The sequence below is a fragment of the Fulmarus glacialis genome, unplaced genomic scaffold (genome assembly GCF_000690835.1).
Source record: "Fulmarus glacialis isolate BGI_N327 unplaced genomic scaffold, ASM69083v1 scaffold28725, whole genome shotgun sequence".
In the NCBI taxonomy this organism is placed as follows: Eukaryota; Metazoa; Chordata; class Aves; order Procellariiformes; family Procellariidae; genus Fulmarus; species Fulmarus glacialis.
Genome location: NW_009215382.1, coordinates 8,651 through 27,173, shown reverse-complemented (window position 1 = coordinate 27,173; position 18,523 = coordinate 8,651). Strand labels below are relative to the sequence as shown.

General features: G+C 52.2%; 1 protein-coding gene across 1 annotated transcript; it reads left to right on the top strand.

Annotated features, from left to right (window-relative positions):
* The first annotated feature begins 13,109 nt into the window (after nucleotides 1–13,109).
* LOC104071196 (green-sensitive opsin) lies at nucleotides 13,110–18,056 on the top strand. The gene is made up of 5 exons (XM_009578921.1): nucleotides 13,110–13,585; nucleotides 15,459–15,627; nucleotides 17,008–17,185; nucleotides 17,299–17,538; nucleotides 17,750–18,056. The coding sequence occupies exons 1-5, from the start codon at nucleotides 13,225–13,227 to the stop codon at nucleotides 17,879–17,881; spliced, it is 1,080 nt and encodes a 359-aa protein (XP_009577216.1). The 5' UTR covers nucleotides 13,110–13,224; the 3' UTR covers nucleotides 17,882–18,056.
* Nucleotides 18,057–18,523: the final 467 nt, after the last annotated feature.

Here is an 18,523-nt window from a genome sequence, read left to right as displayed (position 1 = left end):
GTGCCATCTCCCCCCTGCCCACCCACGCTGGGTCATCAAAGCTGTCAGCTGCACTGGGACATCGCCCTGGGTGACCCAGCCAGATGTTTGCTGCAGTGATCAAAAGGGGATTTCTCAGGCTCTCCCCTTGTAATACAACGTGTTGATGTGCTTATGTGCTGATAACATGGTGTTATCTCAGTAGCATCCATCTTTTGTGCCTTTTCATTTATTCTATCACTGCAATAAAATACTGCCATATACAAAGAAATAAACCCAGTCACCTCCTTCATCTCTTATTGACTATGCCTTTGTGAATTGATTTGCTCCCTCTTCCCCCGGAGAAACACCCCTGCACATTACTCAAGTCAAAAAATGTTTCTGAATGTCCCTTCCTTATTTGTAAGCAGGACATGTCTTTCAGACTGAGATCTCCAGCTCAATGCCTCTCCAGGCAGATATGTACTTTGTTGTTAGTGAATTTGCTTCCCAGCTACAAAGAGAAAGCACAAAGCAGGAGGATCCCAAGTTCAGCATCAGCACAACAAAGTACTGCGGTCGCATGGGGCTGGGTGCAGCATTGCCCAGCTCTGCTTATGTCTGCACAAAATGGGGTGAAATGCCAATTTGGGGGCAGGAGGGGTGAACATCCACCTGGTACTGGTGTGAGCACAGTGACAAGAGAGTACGTTTGTCTACCGAGCTGTCTTCCAAAAAAAAAAAAAAAATCATTACTGTCAATAGGCACTGTCTGTGACTCATTTTCTGTCTGTTCAAAGCAGCTCCCCGAGTGCAGAGGGCACCCAGGGCTCCCTGCACCTCTGCAGCACGCTTCGGTGTCTGCTGGGTGCTCGCGACAAGCGGGGAGGCAGGAGCTGATGGAACCGGTGCTCCCACAATGGAGGATGAGCAGAAAGCACCTTTCCCCTTGTTTAAGCATCGATTTTGTTTCCTCTTTCTTGTCAGAGCTGTCTCTGCTGAAGCCAACATGTGCTGGTAACACCAGTGCCTGTCTGGGCACCCACGAAGCGCACACCCCACCAAGCTTGCAAATGGGAGCAGAGACCAAGCACCTACCTGCCGAGCACGGCCACGGGATGCTGGAGGTCAGATCTCTTCTTGCTCCTGTTCACACCTGGATGCTCCTGCTGGTTTTGCTGGTTTCGCACCCTTTTATATGCGTACAGGCACCAATGTGCAATCCCTTACCTGCGCAGGTGCCCACGCTTCCAGCAGAGCTGACGAACGGCTACCTGGCATGTATGGAAATGGGTTTGCCAGACAGGTTTGCATTGTTATCTGCATTGGATTTTTAAGAGTTTCTCGTTTCCAGGAAGATTCCCTTTCCTCTCTCCCCAGGCTTTTGTCTTTAGGCTGGCAGCTGTTCTCGGTGGGTCCCAGAGCTGGACAGGGGATCTCTCCCTGCTCAGTTTCCTTATCTATGAGATGGAGAAATTCCTCTCTCCCAGCTTGTCTTTTTAGATCATGAGCCCTCCAGGATAAAGTGTTTATGATGTGAGTGTACCAGCGGTAAAACGATGCCTATATCTTAATTATATTTCTACAGTAATGTGGACAAATCACAATAATAACAATGTTGCCATCAAATAAGCATAATGCAGAATGAAGTTTGACCCACCAGCATTACAAAAAGCATAGATTTAACGTAATAAATCCCCTGGCAGGATCTAGAGCTAAATCTTAAAATAATAAATAAAACTATACATGCTAAATCTATCACCAAAAAGCTTTATAAACTAAGCAGACAAGTGGGGAGATATCAAAGCAGTCCAAGGGATTTATCTGTCCATTTTGAGTCTCCATGTGGCCCCTTTTACCACCATAACTGGGCATCTCACAGTCCTGGACACACTGATCCCCCTCAGGGACACAAAACTGTGCACTGACATCCCTCTCCAGACAAATGAGGTACAGAGAGAGCAAGTGACTTGCGTGAGATCTCATCTTTGGTCTCCCAACACCATCAGACAGGAGCTGATGTTGGAGGGTTTGGGATCAGGCCAGAAATGTCCTGGTGCTTCTCACAGATGAGTGGCTACGTGCGAGGAAACCTGAGAGCAACCAGCCAAAAGCAGGCGAGATGTAAGAGGAAAAAAATGAGTTGGGGAAGCAATGAAATCCTCCTGCATCAAATGGCTTTATGGGGTGTTATAGCAGGTCATTCCTGCCTGGCTGGTTGAAAACTAAGCAGTGGCAGTATTTGCTGGAGACAAGGAGAAAAGAGCTATTGCCCAGGCCTGTAAAACGACTTTTCCCACCTAGCTCCATCGCAGCTAGTCAATACGACGTGTACACACTGCACTGCGCGCTGGTCCTCACAAGGGACTCGCTGCTGTCACTACAGTCAATAACGCTCGATTTGGGCCAAACCCCTCCTTAAAAAATGTGGCAGTCACTAAGACGCTTCCCAGATCCCTGTGCATTTACTGCAGTTTATCACCAGGCAATGAAGTGCTCCTAGCTATAAGACTTCCAGAGAGGTCAACATAGTTTTTCTCCCTGGGACCATGTGTATGCGTGTTGATGAAAAGGGCATTACATGACAAGTTTTTTTTCCCCCCCTCCCTTTGCTAAAGAATCTGTGCAAAGCCCATTTGACACCGGTTCTCATTTTAATTGACTTTTCCAGTATTTTTTGCATGGTTATGATGGATGCAGCTGACGAGTCAGCAGATGGTGTTGGGAAGTGACAAATTAATTACCAAGAAAGGTCACTTTTTCAAAGCACTAAACTTTCCCATGTCTTGTCCCCTTTTACCTCAAAAATGTGGCTGGCTGGCAGGTTTCCCATCCATCTGCGATGAAGCTTTCTGGAAAGGACAACCTTTAAAATAAAAAGGGAAGATGAAAATTAATCATATCTGTATTAGTTGGATGCTGTCTGCCAGGTCCACCTCTTAATTATGCAAGAGTACTTAAAAAGGAAAGGAAACGGAGAGCTGAAAACAAGGCACCTGACTCCAAGACTTCTTCTGTGGAAGCACCAGAGTGGGTGGGAGCAACAGGCACCTTTTAGCTCTAGGTTTGCCCAGTCCATAAAAGCAGCTTTTGGCATGTCCCCATTGCCAGTGCAAAATGAGAATAAATGAAAATAAAAATCACAGCTGGAAATCTCACTCCCTAGCATTATAATGCGAAAAATCTGTCCTGCTGCAGTCCCTGTAACCATTTGCAATCTGCAGGCCCCCTGAAACTCTCCTTGTTTTATGAAGCAAAATTGCAGCTGAGGTTAGAAGCTTAATAAAAATACGATGTACAAAATGGAGTTGCTTGCAGTTCTGCTCGTACCTAAAGTTAAACGTTCGCCATAATTGGGAGTAATTTTAACAGGAAACTGGCAGTAGTAGTAAAGTCCATTAAGCCATGCATCAATTGCAGTGTCAAGGAATCAAGGGAAAATGAGCTCCCTGTGCCAGCGACACTGAGCATTTGTCTCCATGTCCTGTACTTTTCCCTCCAAGTCGCTCTGTGCTCGGGGTATTTTGGCAAGTGGGTTGCATAAAAAACAGGAGCTATAAGCCAATGCGAGTCTGAAGCTGAATTTCAGCTGTAGGCTAACGCAGCGGGCAGAGAGCATGCGGGGAGAGCGTGAAGGACTGAAATCCTGCACTGCCGCTCCGCCTGACTCTTAGTCAGGCATCGGGGTGCCCCCCAGCAAAGCTTCCAATTTCAGGGTGAGCGTCAGAGCCATAGCACTAGCCCTGACAGCCACGGTGGACCAAATCACCCTCTCTTCCCCCATATCCAACAACCTCCTTGGATGGGGCTGGCACATCTGAGAAGGGAAGACATGGCTTCGTGCATGTCATTTGCTCTCACAGCCCCACCAGACCCACAGCAGCCATCAGGCTTGGAAAAAAATCTGTCCCCCAGCCCCAGTTCCCCTTCCCGATGCCCACAGGAATATCCGTCTCGCTCCGCTCACATTAAATTATTTTTGCTTGGAGTCAGATGGGTCAAAAACGTGGCGCATGCTCTGCTGAACTGAACGTCTGCAGTCACACAGCTGAAGTCGACGTGGGTAAGGAGTTCATTTTAGGCTCCCTGTTTTGGAAGTAGGAGCAGAAAGCTCTTTCTCACAGCCCAGGCACCATCCTCCAGCTGCTGTCTCTGCATGGACGCATTACAGATTTAGCAGGCGCTGCTGTCTGTGGCTGCCGAACGCTCCTAATGAATAAAGCACCAGTGGCAAATTTTAATGCGGTTTTCAAAATATTAACACTAGATAAATATTTGAAGAATCACAGGCTTAAAACACATGTTAATTTGCAGCATAAATATTTTAAGGGTGCAGACTTCCCCCTCCCGTCCCCACGCTTGCCTGGCGCCCACTTCAATTTCTCCCCACTGCTCAGCGGTGTAATTCACGGTAATTCACGGCTGCGCAGCCGGGCTGGGCAAGAATCAATAGCAAGGATTTAACTCCTGCTGACTCCCAAAAACAGTTCACCCTCCTGGTTCTAGCAGCAAATAATGATCTCTTAGATTAATGGGGAATTTGTCTCGCGTTGTTTCTCTCTCCTCCCACTCTGCCTGGTTTCTACAGCCAACCCAGAGACCGGAGGCTGCTCTTGCTGATGGCAGCGAGCTGTGGATAAGGTGCAGGTCAGACATGGAGAAGGAGGTGAAGGTTTGGATGTGCAGCAGAGGGTAGGGAGCGTCCCACCGCTCACCTTTCAGAGGCAGCGGGCTCAGTTTTACCTGCAAATGCAATGCTCTGTAGCTCTTCAGCACCAACATCTCCAAGAGACCCCGGATGGAGCAGCGTCTTTGCAGCAGACCCATCCCCAGGGGGATCACGGCAATTTACATCCTCAGCAGCTCGCTGAGCTCCTCTGGGTCTGCAATGCACCTGCAAGAGCTTCCCACAGGCATTTAAAGCCTGACAAATGAGCGGTGCACCCCGTAACGCCAAAGCCTCTCTGGAAACCAGGCCTGGATACCCCAAAATTGGGGACACCTGGAAATTCTGCCTGCTGCCTCAGTTTCTCCAGGGATGGATGGAAGGACAAAAGAAAGAGGAAAGCACATGTTTCTGGCCATAGCCTGGAAGGATTTAGCTTCCCTGCCAGCGGCGGAGGAGACAGGCACTGGCCAAAGTGTCCTATCTCATAACAATTGTCTTCCATTGGAATTAAAAAAAAAAATTTAAAAAAAAATCCCTTTTTTCATAAAACAGATTTCTGTGCTTATAAAAACTTTCTAGTCTCTCAAACAAGGAAAAAAAATAAACAAGAGAAAAATGTTTCCTTGCTTTGTTTTCCTTCATTTTTGGTCACCCCTTTGCTATTCTCTCCCTGATCTGGAACAAGTGAAGAGAGAAAAGAGAGGAGGTGAGAAAATAAGATGGGATGCATCTCAACTGTTTCCATTTTGGTTTTCAAATCCAAACTACCGGGTTTTCACTTGAAGGCTCAGGAATATTTTTAGGAATGGTAGAAAAAAATGCAGTTTCATGCGCAGTGAGGGGCTGCGGCTGGCTCGTCCCTCGCCGACGGCTGCTCTCCCTTCGCACCCAGCTGCCCCGGCCTCTCGGGATGCTGCAGACGCAGGGCTTGGCTGCGGTGGCCCAGGGGCAGGCGAGGTGCCGCGGCCGGCGGTGGGAGACCTGCGTCCGATAATCCGAGTCCTGGGCTGAGGCTCTGAGGCAGGGAAATCACTTAGAATTTCAGAAAAGAAGCTCCCTACCCCGCTCACAGGGAATATTTATTAGATTTGATGAAAGAGCAATTTAGCCTTTACACACACCAGGCACCCACTGACCTTTTATTTTCTTATTACCTCCTTTTACCCCCCCTACTGTTCCCGTATCAAACAACAATATATCAGGTTAAGCATAGCAAGATGAAACACTAGGGCAACAAGAAGTGCATTAAATTGCTGCTTTGCAGGGCTGCTTGCACTGTCAAATTAGCAGGAGGATGATGTATGATATTCTTGCTCACACACGGGATGCAAAATTCAGTCCTGTGGTCACCGTTGCAGATGAAGTTTGGAGGTAAGCCCTGTCTCACAGCGGTTGTTTTGCTGAGAAGGGAAGGGGAGGTAAGAGCAGTCAGGATCCAACCTCCAGCATTTGCAGTTGTTATCCATGGAGATTATCCATCCATGGGAGAACTGTAGCATGAAAAGGCATTGCTGTGCTCAGTGCTGCCAGCCAGAGATTTCCTGATACAGTGGACTGGATTATGCTGGATGCCCAGGATTTAACAGCGCTTTCAATGGAGAGTCACCCTCCTCATTCCAGAAATCCTCAGCAGTTAATAACAGTTTATCTGCAAAAAGAGAGAAGAGTTTGCTGCTGCTTTATCTTCCTTTCAGACTTTCAAGGCACCAATTCATTCTGCAAGGCAACAAGGAAACAGGGTCAGATGCCTTCAGGGCGGAAAAGAGACAGTGCACATGGCAAGTCAATGTGCTCACTGGTGACTGTTTCTCATGGGAGAAACCTGGTGATCTGTGAAACACAGCGGCACATCCATCCTGGCTGGGACATGGGGCCGGGAAAACCAAATGGAAAACTCAGACTACAGCAGAGAGATCTGCAGAGACATTTGGACCTGTCCAGCCAAGTCTGATTCCAGCACAGGGCTCAAATTTGATAAAATGCCTGTTTAATCCATGGATATTTTGCTGAGGTGATGAATAGCAACCTCAGTGAAAGCCTCTCAACCACAAAGGCTTTAGAGAGCTAAACAGTAAAGACTGGGAATTAAGGCAAATAAATATTATTGAAAGGAGTGGAAAAAACAATCATTTTTCCAGACAATCTTGCCATTGCTTTGCTCATCCGTGCAGGGCTGTTGCATTTACCTCTTCTCTCATGCCGTAGGACCACGTGCTCAGGGGGGTTCCTGCAGAGATGCAACCACCACACGAGCAATGCAGAGGCTGGAGGGAGCACACGTTGCATGTGGAAAGGAAAAAGAGGCAGCAAACGGGAAGGGAGCAAGAACTGCAGAAGAAAAGGGTTGTTGTACCAGCGTGGGATTCAATGTGCAACAGGAATCGGGGCAAACCCCTCCACTGGTTTCAGTGGCTGCAGGTCAAGCCCTGAGCACCGGGGCTTGGCACAGCCCAGAGCCAGCGTCGTTACATAAAGGGATGGGGAGAAGCCCGGGGTGGGCTGGATGGAAGAAATGAATCCAATTACAGGATGAAGGGCAAAGGGAGAGAAAGGACACGTTTGGTCTGGAGCAAATCCCTAGAAGGCTTTAAGGCAGGGACAGCAAGAAAAGGACAAAAACAAATTCCGATGCAGGACACCCAGCTGCTACCAAGAGGAATAGGGGCCTCAAAAATTGGGCAAAAGACAGGGGATGGGGCTCTTCAGCTGGCTGAGAGTGTGGCCAGGGCAGTGACGTGAGGGATTCTCCCTGGGAGACCCGACATACCACCAGGTCGTGGCTCTTCTGGGAGCTGGAACACCAGGTTGGCTGTTCGTGGTCCGATAGGGACACTGGAGCAAGGAGCCAGCCCAGCCAGGCCCTGCTGGAAAGCAGAAAACAAGCAAGCGAACCCCAAATTTCCTCCGTGCTGTTTCCCAAAAGATTATAAACCAGCTGGCCATGTCACAGCAGTCTCCAGGCTTCCACAGAGAAAACCAAGGGCTCTGCACTAGAAATGAAAAAAAAAATTGACCCAGTTATGACAAAACGAAACAGCATGTATAAAGCATCGCAGCAGAGGGCTATGAACATCCACAATAAAGCCCTCAGGAATAACAGGGTTCAACTTCAAATGAGGTTTACAAATTAAAAATAAAAGAGCTGGATTATTTCTATTTGCCTTTTCTGACTGCTCAGCCGTTCTCAAAGCTGGGCCACAGCAGGCGCTGCTGGACACTGCAGAATGAAGGTGCTGGTGCCATGCTCTTGCATCCCTCTGGAATTAAATGAAAGCCTTTCTTTTGCCTCTCCAACTTTGCAGTTAAGCGCCTGCCACTAGTTGGGCAAAGCAGAGTTTGGAGAGAAGAGCTGGAAACAGATCCCTGACTCCCTGTCAACCCCTCCTAACACCTACCTGGCTCGAATAGCCTGTAAAACAGAACAAAATCCAGCGAGGGTTTGACTGCATTTTGCAAGTCAGAAAGATCTCACAGGAGCAGACAGCATCTTCTCCCTTGCATTGGCCATCACCCTCCTCAGAGGATGGCTTGCTCCCTTGCACAGCTGCTAACACACAGGGAAATGGGCTTGTGCTGCTTGGATTTGCTGGGCTGTGCTGGCTGCTCGTCCCGTGGTGCTGCGTGGCCGGTGAGACTGTCTTGCAAACCTGCCTACTCTGCTACAGCCCTGGTTTATCACTTCGTTAAAAGTGTTGACAGCACCACACGGAGTGGTGCAGGTTCACAGCTGAGCCGGGATTGCTCAGCTCCTTGGCAAGAAAATGATGGGTCCCAAAGACTTTCTATCTCTCCAAGGAAATCCTACGGTGCTTGCAGGGATGTTACCTGGATGAGCAGCAGGAGGAAAAGCCTGGGAGGTGACAGGGACGTGCTTGCTTGCGAATACCGTGCAAATGAGATGAGGTTGGCAGTGGCGAAGCTCTCCCCACTTTCCAGCTGCCTTCTGGCTCTGGTGCATCCACCCCCTGCGAGGCTGTGCTGGTGGGGAGAGCCTGGAGAAGGAGCCGTGACGGGGAACCTGCACGGAGAACAGGAGCTGGGATTCCTCCTGCCCAAAGCCCGCGGCTGCAGCCCGTTGGGGCCTGCGAGCAAGGCAGGAGACAGGCTTCCATGCACCCTTATTTTTTGGAAAAGAAGCAAGGGCATGGCGCAAGGAACCTCCTTCTGCACCACCAGATCCTTGTCCTGGATGGATGCGACCGTGCAAGCCCGGAGGAGCAGCAGGCAGCCGGCCCCGGCAGGGCACGGTGCCTCCTCGGAGCAGCCGAGTTAATCCCCGCTGAGGGAGGAACAGCCCACCGAACCGAATTGCAAATACATCTGTGCCCTCCTTCTCCCTGCCACACATTTAAATCTATTTGATCCACTCTAATGGATTGATCTACAAGTTTGTGCACACACATCCTGCTTTGGACGGGGCGGCTGGCAGCGCCTCGCCCATCACGACCTGTCAGCTCCACTCAGCCTCACCTCCGCCGGGAGCCGCCGGGAACGAATCCAATTACAGGATAAAGGGTTTTCTTCCCCTCCATATGGTCTCTATAACGCTCCGGCTTTATCTTACTTTAACCCTTTTCCTGGCGAGGGAGCTCGCAAGCCCGGCGTAAGCGGCTCAGGGCAGCGGCCACGCGTGGCTGCTATCTGATATGGGGACCGAGGTCTTCCCAGGGCAGCCGGGGGTACCGGCAGGCACCGTAGTAGATGCCTGCCCACGAGGGAGGAATGAGCCCCTCCAGAAGGGAGATTCAGGGCAGCACGTTACAAAACCACAAAAGCACAAAATCGAGCTCGGCACCGTTTTGCATTCAGCGTCAGTGCTCATGGCCAAGGTTCAAGGTCCTGTGCGTTAGCCCATCACCAGAATTTAAGCAGAGATGTTTGCTTGGTGACTGATTTCTATTGCTTTTGCATTTCTCTACACCTTGCTTTGCAAATCATTCCCTGCGTGCCCTTGGGCAAGTCGCTCCTGTGCCTTTGCCCAAGCGGCGATGACGAGCCTTGCACAGGGACGGGGAGAGGCACCGCAAAGGGCTCCCAGCTGCCACCGCTCCGGGAAACCCACCTCCCCCAGCACATCCGCGTGGTTTCTCTGCCTGTCGCTTGAGCCCAGTGAACCAACCGTATCAGCTCAGTGCACGTTAGTTATTTGATTATAATTATCATTTCTTGCTTTACACAGGACATGAAAGCCCGGAGCAGCTCGGGGCTCCGTCACGCAATGTGCTGACAAACAATGAATAAGAGAGAATCTCATCTCAAAGAGCTTAGCAAAGCAGAAAAAAATGCAAGAAGGAAGAAAACCCTTCCTTTTCTTAAGGACAAACACAAAGAAAGCAAGCTTCTCCTCTCACATTAAACAGGGCCTGAATTTTGCTATTGCCTTCTTTGTCGTATTTGCCTTCTATGTCTTCTATGACATAGAAAACAATTGAGCATAGAAAACAATTGAGACCTCTCTGGGAGACAGCCCATAAAGTTTCTCTGTTAAGAGACACCAAATTAAAGCCATCACTTTCCATTTCTGTGACAGAGACACAGAGAGAACCGAGGTTGCATTCAGGACACGTCCTGGAGGAACCAGCTATCCTCTCCGGTGTCATTTTCCTACGCTGAGTTTATTCGAGGCCTTCGGCATTGCTCCGGCTGTGGCTGACCTGCAGAGAGCTCTAAATCCACCAGCCTCAGGGTATCGACCGAAAAACCGACCTCAGCTCGCAGGGGGAGAAAGCCGAGTCCATGAGGACAGCTGGGAAGGGACAGACCCCTGTTAGCACGACAGAGGCGACTCGGGCTTACCTGCTCCATATTCAGCTCCCAAAAAGGGGAAAGGTCCTGGTCCAGATCGAGTTGAAAGTCAGGTGAAAGTCCTCTTGGTCCGGTTGTTGGAAATCCTCTGTATGAAAGGTTTCTCGGTACCATGCATGAAGCCAAAGTTGCACCGCAGCTTAGCTGAAAGAGCGAGGGAGAGGGTTTGCACTGATCAAGGAAAAAAAATCTCTGTGCAAAAAATACTGCTAATGCTTTCCCCCACCACCCAAAACATTTCACCTCTTCTCCCCATAGCTATGCTTCATTTGTAAAACTCTACTCTTTAGGAGAAGACGGGGCACCGCAAAGACATAGCAGAAAGTCTCACAGAGATGGGAGGTGAAAATTGCTTTCTGGAAGATGAAAATTCATTGTCCCATGACATAACCATGTTCATCTACAAAACCTTAGAGAAGCACCAGGGCTTGCAGATGCTGCTGGCACTGACAGCAAAGTCCAAGCCTTATGAAGTCTTTCATCATAGTGAAATCTTTTAGCTGAAAAGCGTTGCTTTCTACCATGGAAGTTGGGAGGGACACACTGGCATTGAGATGCACAGCATTTCTGGGTTGTCCTTTAACATTCAACTAATTCTGCAAAAATGTGCCCAACTTTTGTATATCCAGAAGCCTAACTATGGCCAGGAGAAGCATGAAATACCTCCAGGGAAAGCTTTATGAGAAGTAAGGCCATGGGACTTCTCCACAAGAAACTCTTCCCCTGAAGGAAGACCTAGACTGGGAATTTCATGACCAGCAGTTTTCAGGACGTGCAGTGAGATACCTTCGGAGAGGCACAGACATCCCATGGGGAGTCCTTGTCCCAGGGCACCTGAGGCTGATGTGACCCACTTACCCTCTCCACATCCTAGTTCTGCTCCTCTCAGACCTGCACAGACGGATCAGCGATTAGGACATCATTCATCCCACCTATACCCCTTAGCCTTCCGCTCCTGCCCTCTAGCTCTGAGACACTCCAGGCTTGCAGAAGACCTCATCATTCATCCAGCAAGACAGCATTGACTTTTTCCATCCACCTTGTCTTGGCGGAGGGCAGCGGTGAGAAAGAGGCTAACAGCTTACCGCATTAACAGATCAGGGCCATTAACGCCACCAGATGTCAGAGATTAATGGAAGAGCTTCACTAAGGCGCCTTAGGCAGGTCTCCTGGAGAAGGAGCACCCATGACCCAGAAGGAAAAAATGGGGAAAGAGCTTGGATGAGATGGAGCATTGGTGCTCCAAGCTGGCACCGACCCTGCTGAGAAGAGTTTCACGGTCTCATGTGTGCTGGGGTGGGGATCCCACACCCCATACTGAGTGCTAAGAGACTGGGAGAAGCTTCTTTCCAGCCTGCTTGCTCTCCCAGTGTGGCTGCAGGCTGGTACTGGTCTCCCTGCACTATCTCTGAGGGAATTCAGGACATCATCATGGCTGAGGCTTTACCTTCTCTCCCCCAGGGCACTCAGGCGCTGCTTCTCCAGCAAGTAGTGGCACTTTGTCAGGCTGGTTTTAGAGCTGTGACCCTCCCTAAACCCCGCCAGACCTTGCAAAGCTGCAACCCAGATTGGTGTCCCACTGGCTGGGATGGGGAGGAGGCTCGGGTGGGAAACGCTCACCACCAGCTCCCCAGGAGACAGGGAGTCGCAGGGCTGATTGTGCCACATCCATCCCTGTTGGATGGTGTATTCCCTCCTGTCCCTCCAGCGATCCTTGGAGGATCAGCTGAATGACATATATCCTTCATCCCAGAGAGGAGACAAGGCAGAGGAGGAAATTCATAGTCCTTTGCACTCTAGCACAAGCAGGGCGCACGATTCAGGGCGTAATACAGCCAAGAGACCTGCCCCCAAAATGCTGTGTTTACCAAGATGGGATGGAAACGGTTTCTCCTCCCGCCTTTGGCCAGCTCCGTGCGCAGAGGTGGCCCTTGGCCATGTCAGCAGAGCCCCGTTTTGCTCTGTGATGGGGACACGTATCCGTATCGGGCAGCACCCACGTTGAACCAGGCACCCCAAGCACAGAGCAGCCAAACAGCCGGAGCCGAGCCCACGGCTCAGACCCGCAGAGCTTTGTCCAGCCTTCCCCCAGCGACCTCCCCAAGATCAACGGGGCAGAGCTGGGCACTCCCTAGTCCCCAAATGCTCCCATGGAGTCTTTCAGCCACCCAGGGATACCCCAAAAGCTGTGACCCACTATGGACCCGAGCATGGACCCATTTCCCCATCAATCGCCCAAAGCAGCCGCTCCCCAACTCACCACTGCTCCTCCTACCTTTGCCCCTCTTCCAAAGGGCTCCCCACCCCATCCCTTCCTCCCCCCAACTCCTTAAACAATATTAAACACTTAATGGCAATTAATACGCTTTAATGCAGGTTTTGGGGCCAACTGGCTGCTTAGAGGGTGCTTAAACCATCAGCCCCTCTCAATCCCGTTGCCCTTGTCATACAAAGTTAGCCGAGCCCCTAATCCAGCCTCCCCCCGCGCTCCCTCGAGGAGGCCGAAGGGTATAAAACCTCCCTGGCACGCGGGCACCGCCAGCCCTCGACGCGGAGCAGGGGCAGCGCACCACCTCCCGTCCCCTCGGGATTTACTGTTGTTCTTATTAATTAATTTATTTTTTTGATTGGGGGGGGTGTCCTTTAGTTGGGTATTTTTCCACATTGGGGGGTGGGGCTTCCCTTTTTTTTTTTTTTTTTAATTGGGGTTGAAGCAAAATTAATTACAAACCCAGAGCATTTCATTTTTAAAAACCCCTTAAAAGCAAAGCAGCTGCTATAACATTGGCAGGATGAATGGGACGGAAGGTATCAATTTTTATGTGCCTATGTCCAACAAGACAGGGGTGGTGCGAAGCCCCTTCGAGTACCCCCAGTATTACCTAGCCGAGCCCTGGAAATACCGCGTCGTGTGTTGCTACATCTTCTTCCTCATCTCCACCGGTTTGCCCATCAACCTCCTCACCCTCCTGGTCACCTTCAAACACAAGAAGCTCCGGCAGCCGCTCAACTACATCTTGGTCAACTTGGCGGTGGCTGACCTCTTCATGGCCTGTTTTGGCTTCACGGTCACCTTCTACACTGCCTGGAACGGCTATTTCGTCTTCGGACCCGTCGGCTGTGCCATTGAGGGCTTCTTCGCCACACTGGGAGGTAAGGGCTGTGGGGTGGGAGCTTGGGTCTAAGGGCCAGGCTTGGCAGTGGGTGATCTTGCTTCTTCAGGGCTTTAGGAGCCCAGTTCCACTCCCTCATCATGCTATTGGGACGGCTGCGATGCATGCAGCATCCCTCCCGTGCAGAAAGCCATCTCGCACGCCGCTGCGGTGTCGCAGCTCGTTGCATGGGGCCGAGCTCGCCATGGGAGTCGCTGCTTCCCCGCGGCTTAAAGACGGGGATATAAAAAGAGGGATTTATGCAAGTTTGATCTTGATGCCAAGAAGCGCCCATCTTATGACTAGCAGGGCAGCTGCAAGGAAACGAATACCAGGAAGGGATCCTTGTTTGCAGGATCAAGCCTGGGGTCATCTGGCCACACTGCCCATCTTGCATTCAGGGGGTCTCACACTGAAGTTGCATGGCTAGCAGAGGAGGATGACCACATCATGTCCTTGAATCAATGTCAAGCATCTTTGCCAAAAGCCTTTTCTTGGGAAAAGGTGAAGCATTTGGGAGGGTTTGGGGAGGAAAAAGACATCCCTTGGGAGAGGGACCACTCGGGAGAGGGACCCCGCAGAAGGGGTATGGGCATGGAGAGGAGGAGTTCAAGACCAGGAGAGGGGTCACAACTTATCTTGGGGCAAAAGGAAGATGTGGCAGCTCTTAACCAGAAGAGAAGAGCAGCAGGGTGGAGGGGAAGGAGGATTCAGGGTTGCACAGAGCTAGGGAAACCAGGCCCAGGCTTTGCAGCAATTGCTCAGCTCTTGTCCCAGTTGCACTCGACTTGGGTGCCCTTGGGAGCTTCCTTATTTCGCTTCTCAGGGACATGAGAGCTGTTAACGCTTCACCCTGCAGAAAGCCCCCGTGCAAAACAGGGAAAATGGGAAAATTCATTTTGCACCCCATGCCCACGCAGCCAGCCGGGCCCACATGACACCTCGTGATGGATCTGACAACCGCTAATCCTTGCTGTAGAGATCCATAACCATTGCAAGGACTTCACTTTTTTTTTCTCTAAATGGGGCGATTTCCTGCAATGATGCTGATCTGGGAAAAAAAAAAACCAATTATATTCTGCCCGGCAAAAGCAAAGCTAAATGTCCTGATCCAAGCCAAGGACCGAGGAGGGGCTTGGTCTTGGAGTCAGAAGATCATATGGGTCTGCACCATTTCTGATCGAGTGAGCCTGTGGGCTTTCAGGCAGCATTACTTGCCCTTCCGATGTTTGTAGCTAGTAAAGAACAAGGAGGCTCCTGTTCACAGGGAAGAAAGTTTGATGGGAAGCCGTCACTGTGCGAGCAGCAGGTCTCCAGCGAATCCTAGCACAGGGTGTAGTTATCAGCAGATTATCACAGCTGGGGGCATTAGCAGGCTTACAGCACCGACTAAACACTCCCAATCCCCTGAAGTTTAATTATCCCTTATGAATACATGTGCACGCATGCCCACCCACACAGCCTCCCCCGTACACCTCCCCCTGATCCAGCACTGGCAGAAGACTCATGAAATACACATTTAAAGACATCAACAGGTTTGGACACATCTGGCATCTTTGCCGGAAATTGTGCTTCCTCGTGCCCAGGTGGAATTCACCGCCTTGATTTTTTAAACTATTAAAAAAACATGATGATCCCTCCTCCATCACCAGCATCCCGCTGCGGCACAGACGCTCCCCTCGGCTCCCAGACCTTTTGCACTTTACGGCCGGGAGATTCTCAGTTATTGAGTAGGATGCTGGTTATCCCTCGCTGATCCCCAACTCCTCAGTTCCCTCTGCTCTTCGCTGGAACCACGAGACCACGAAGGGAAGATCAAGCCCAGAGGAGCTCTTACCACCACCGTACGCTCTCTCTTTCTCTCCCTCCCGCAGGCCAAGTCGCCTTGTGGTCCCTGGTTGTCTTGGCCATAGAGCGCTACATCGTCGTCTGCAAACCCATGGGAAACTTCCGCTTCTCCGCAACCCACGCCATGATGGGCATCGCTTTTACCTGGATAATGGCCTTTTCCTGTGCCGCTCCACCCCTCTTCGGCTGGTCCAGGTGAGTCAAAGGATGCTCAGTGGCAGCTGAGCAAACACCCCAGCGGGACAGGAGATGCACTCGTGGCTCGGACGTGAAACTCCCTGGGCTGCAGGCGAGAGAGGCAATGGGGCGAGTCAGAACAGAAATGGGACCTCAGCTGTATGGCTTGGTGTCCCCTAACCAAAGGCAGCCACAGGCTCAGCATCTCCAACTGCAATAGTCCTTCGTGCTCCCTTTATGTTCTGCGGAGAAAGAGGGGCTTCGACAGGCACAGCTCATCTCACCCGTGCTGTGAAGAGCCCATTTCTCTCTGCAGACCATAAAGAGTGTTTAGATGACCAGGCCAGGTTTGGGGAGGCAAACCTGGCCTTGCTGACGTGCTGCAACCCCAGCATTGCTCCTGGAAGCCCTGCAGCACCTTTCCCAGCACCCCTGCCCCACTCTCCCCAGGAGCCCATCTGTCCTGCTCCCAGCACCGCAGCTCATTTCAGCCCCCCACCAACAAATGCCCCCCAACAATAACAGAGGCAACGCTGGCTGCTCACACCACAACCTGCTCACTAGGCTCCAGCGAGTGTGTCCTCCGGGCAGCTAAAGCCCATGTCTGGCTCTTGCACGCACCCACATCCCTGGCCAGGAGCTGATGCAGCAGCCAAAGGCCACCCGGAGCGTATGGGAGGAGCTGAGGAGATGGAGGTAATTTCTCTAACGCTGCAGCTCCGGCCCCTCCTGACACCCCACTGCAGAGCTGCCCTGTGGGGTCATAGCCAGCCCTTTGGGCATGTGCAAGAGGTGGCTTTAGAGCAGCAAAGTCGCTTTACCATCCACCTGCGATGAGCCAGATGGTCTCTCTCCAGCCTTGAATTGGGATCCCTGCCCAGGCAACTGGTCCTTGGCTCCCAAGCAGACCTGAGCCACATCCCTCTGAGCCAGGGCCCCTCCAGGCACAGGCTGTGCATCCCTCCGCCCCGTGCAGCAGCAGGGACAAAGCCCTCAAGTGCTGGGACCCACCAAGCCAGCGGCTCCTGTCCCCACTCAGCGTCCCTCCATCCACAGAGGGAGAGCAGGCGGTTCCCGGCAGGCAAGCGTTCAGCCACGTAAAAAGGAAATAAATAGCCTGTTCCCCGTGGGATGGAGCGAGTGCCACAACAAACTGATGCTACACGCCCAAGTGCAACATGTCGGCGTGGCTCGCTGCTGGCCCCGAAGGAGCCCGGCGCTGCAGAGCCAGCGAGGCCGGGTGCATGGGGCGCGGAGGAGAAGCCGGGGAGGAGCTCACCCAAAACACACGTGCCATGGAGCATCCCCCATCCTGGGGGAATTCGGTCCCCAGGTTGAACCCCTCCTGTTGTCCCCAGGGAGGGTTCTGGCGAAGATCCTAACCTTTCTCACTGGCAGATACATGCCGGAGGGGATGCAGTGTTCCTGTGGCCCCGACTACTTCCCCGACTACTACCCCCACAACCCTGACTACCACAACGAGTCCTACGTCCTCTACATGTTCATCATCCACTTCATCATCCCGGTCGTGGTCATTTTCTTCTCCTATGGACGTCTCATTTGCAAAGTCCGAGAGGTAACGTCGGGAGGGGATGAACAGGGACAGGGTGGGCAGCTCGGGCAGGAGGAGGGAGGTGGTCCGGGGGCAGAAAGCTGCGGGGTGCCCCTCACCACCCCCTCTGCCCACAGGCAGCTGCCCAGCAGCAGGAGTCGGCCACGACCCAGAAGGCCGAGAAAGAGGTGACGCGGATGGTGATCCTCATGGTGCTGGGGTTTATGCTGGCCTGGACGCCCTACGCCGTGGTGGCGTTCTGGATCTTCACCAACAAGGGAGCAGACTTCACCGCCACGCTCATGGCAGTGCCTGCCTTCTTCTCCAAGAGCTCCTCCCTCTACAACCCCATCATCTACGTCCTCATGAACAAACAGGTGAGATGCCAAATGTCATGCAGGGTGAGCCTCTGCCCTTGGCTTACCGGCACGCCTGGGGTCACCGCAGGCACCTTGCTCCTCCCCGTAAGTGACTGCGTCTCAGCCTGGGGGGAGCAGCAAGCTCGGGGGCTGTCGGCGGCTCTCAGCACAGCAGCACATCCCTGCTGGCCCCCAGTGCCATCGTTCTCCATTTCTCTCCCTCCTTCAGTTCCGCAACTGCATGATCACCACAATCTGCTGCGGCAAGAACCCCTTTGGGGATGAAGAGGTCTCCTCCACCGTATCCCAGAGCAAGACCGAGGTCTCCTCTGTCTCCTCCAGCCAAGTATCACCTGCATAGACCATGGACAGTTTGAACTGGGGCGACCTGTCGAGCTTGGGGACTGAGAGAGACACCCACGCACCCACAGTCTCATTTCATGGAGTCACTCCCTTGTGCACCGACACCCTCCCCTGCACGAGCAGTTAGCTGTGCACGTACTGCGGTAGCTTCCCCCCCACGTGCAGACCCCCGGCCCTGGGCACGCTCGCCGGGGCACCCCTGCACCCACTGGTGCAAACACGGCACGCTGAGCTCTTCCACACTGACACAGCCCCTTGCAGGGAAGACCAGGTCCCTTCCCCAGCTCCCAGGAGCTGGTCAGCTTTTGGGGACTGTCCCTACCTGTCCCAAGCGCCAGCAAAACCCCCTGCTTTGTTCACATCGTGTTAAAACAGCAGCAGCCAGCGGGAAACCCCAAACTGCAATACTTTCCTCCTTGCCGCTCTGAAACACGCTCCCTGCTAGCATCCCCTGTCCCCGGCGCTCAAGGGAGTATCACAGAGGCATTCGGCCCTCATTTACAAAAACTAAGAATGCAGACAAAGCACCATTGCGAAAGCCCCAGAAGCACAAACCCGTGGCTGGAGCGGTCCCGGCTGCCCCTTGCCAGCACCTGAGCCTGGGGCTCGCCGGAGCTGCGCACCCCGCTGCCGGCACAGC

What these genes read in the sequence shown, in the direction of transcription:
- LOC104071196 (XM_009578921.1), top strand. Translation starts at nt 13,225, where the DNA reads ATGAATGGGACGGAAGGTATCAATTTTTATGTGCCTATGTCCAACAAG. An exon ending in TCATTTGCAAAGTCCGAGAG is followed by an intron (nt 17,186 to 17,298) that starts GTAACGTCGGGA and finishes CTCTGCCCACAG; the next exon opens with GCAGCTGCCCAGCAGCAGGA. An exon ending in ACGTCCTCATGAACAAACAG is followed by an intron (nt 17,539 to 17,749) that starts GTGAGATGCCAA and finishes TCCCTCCTTCAG; the next exon opens with TTCCGCAACTGCATGATCAC.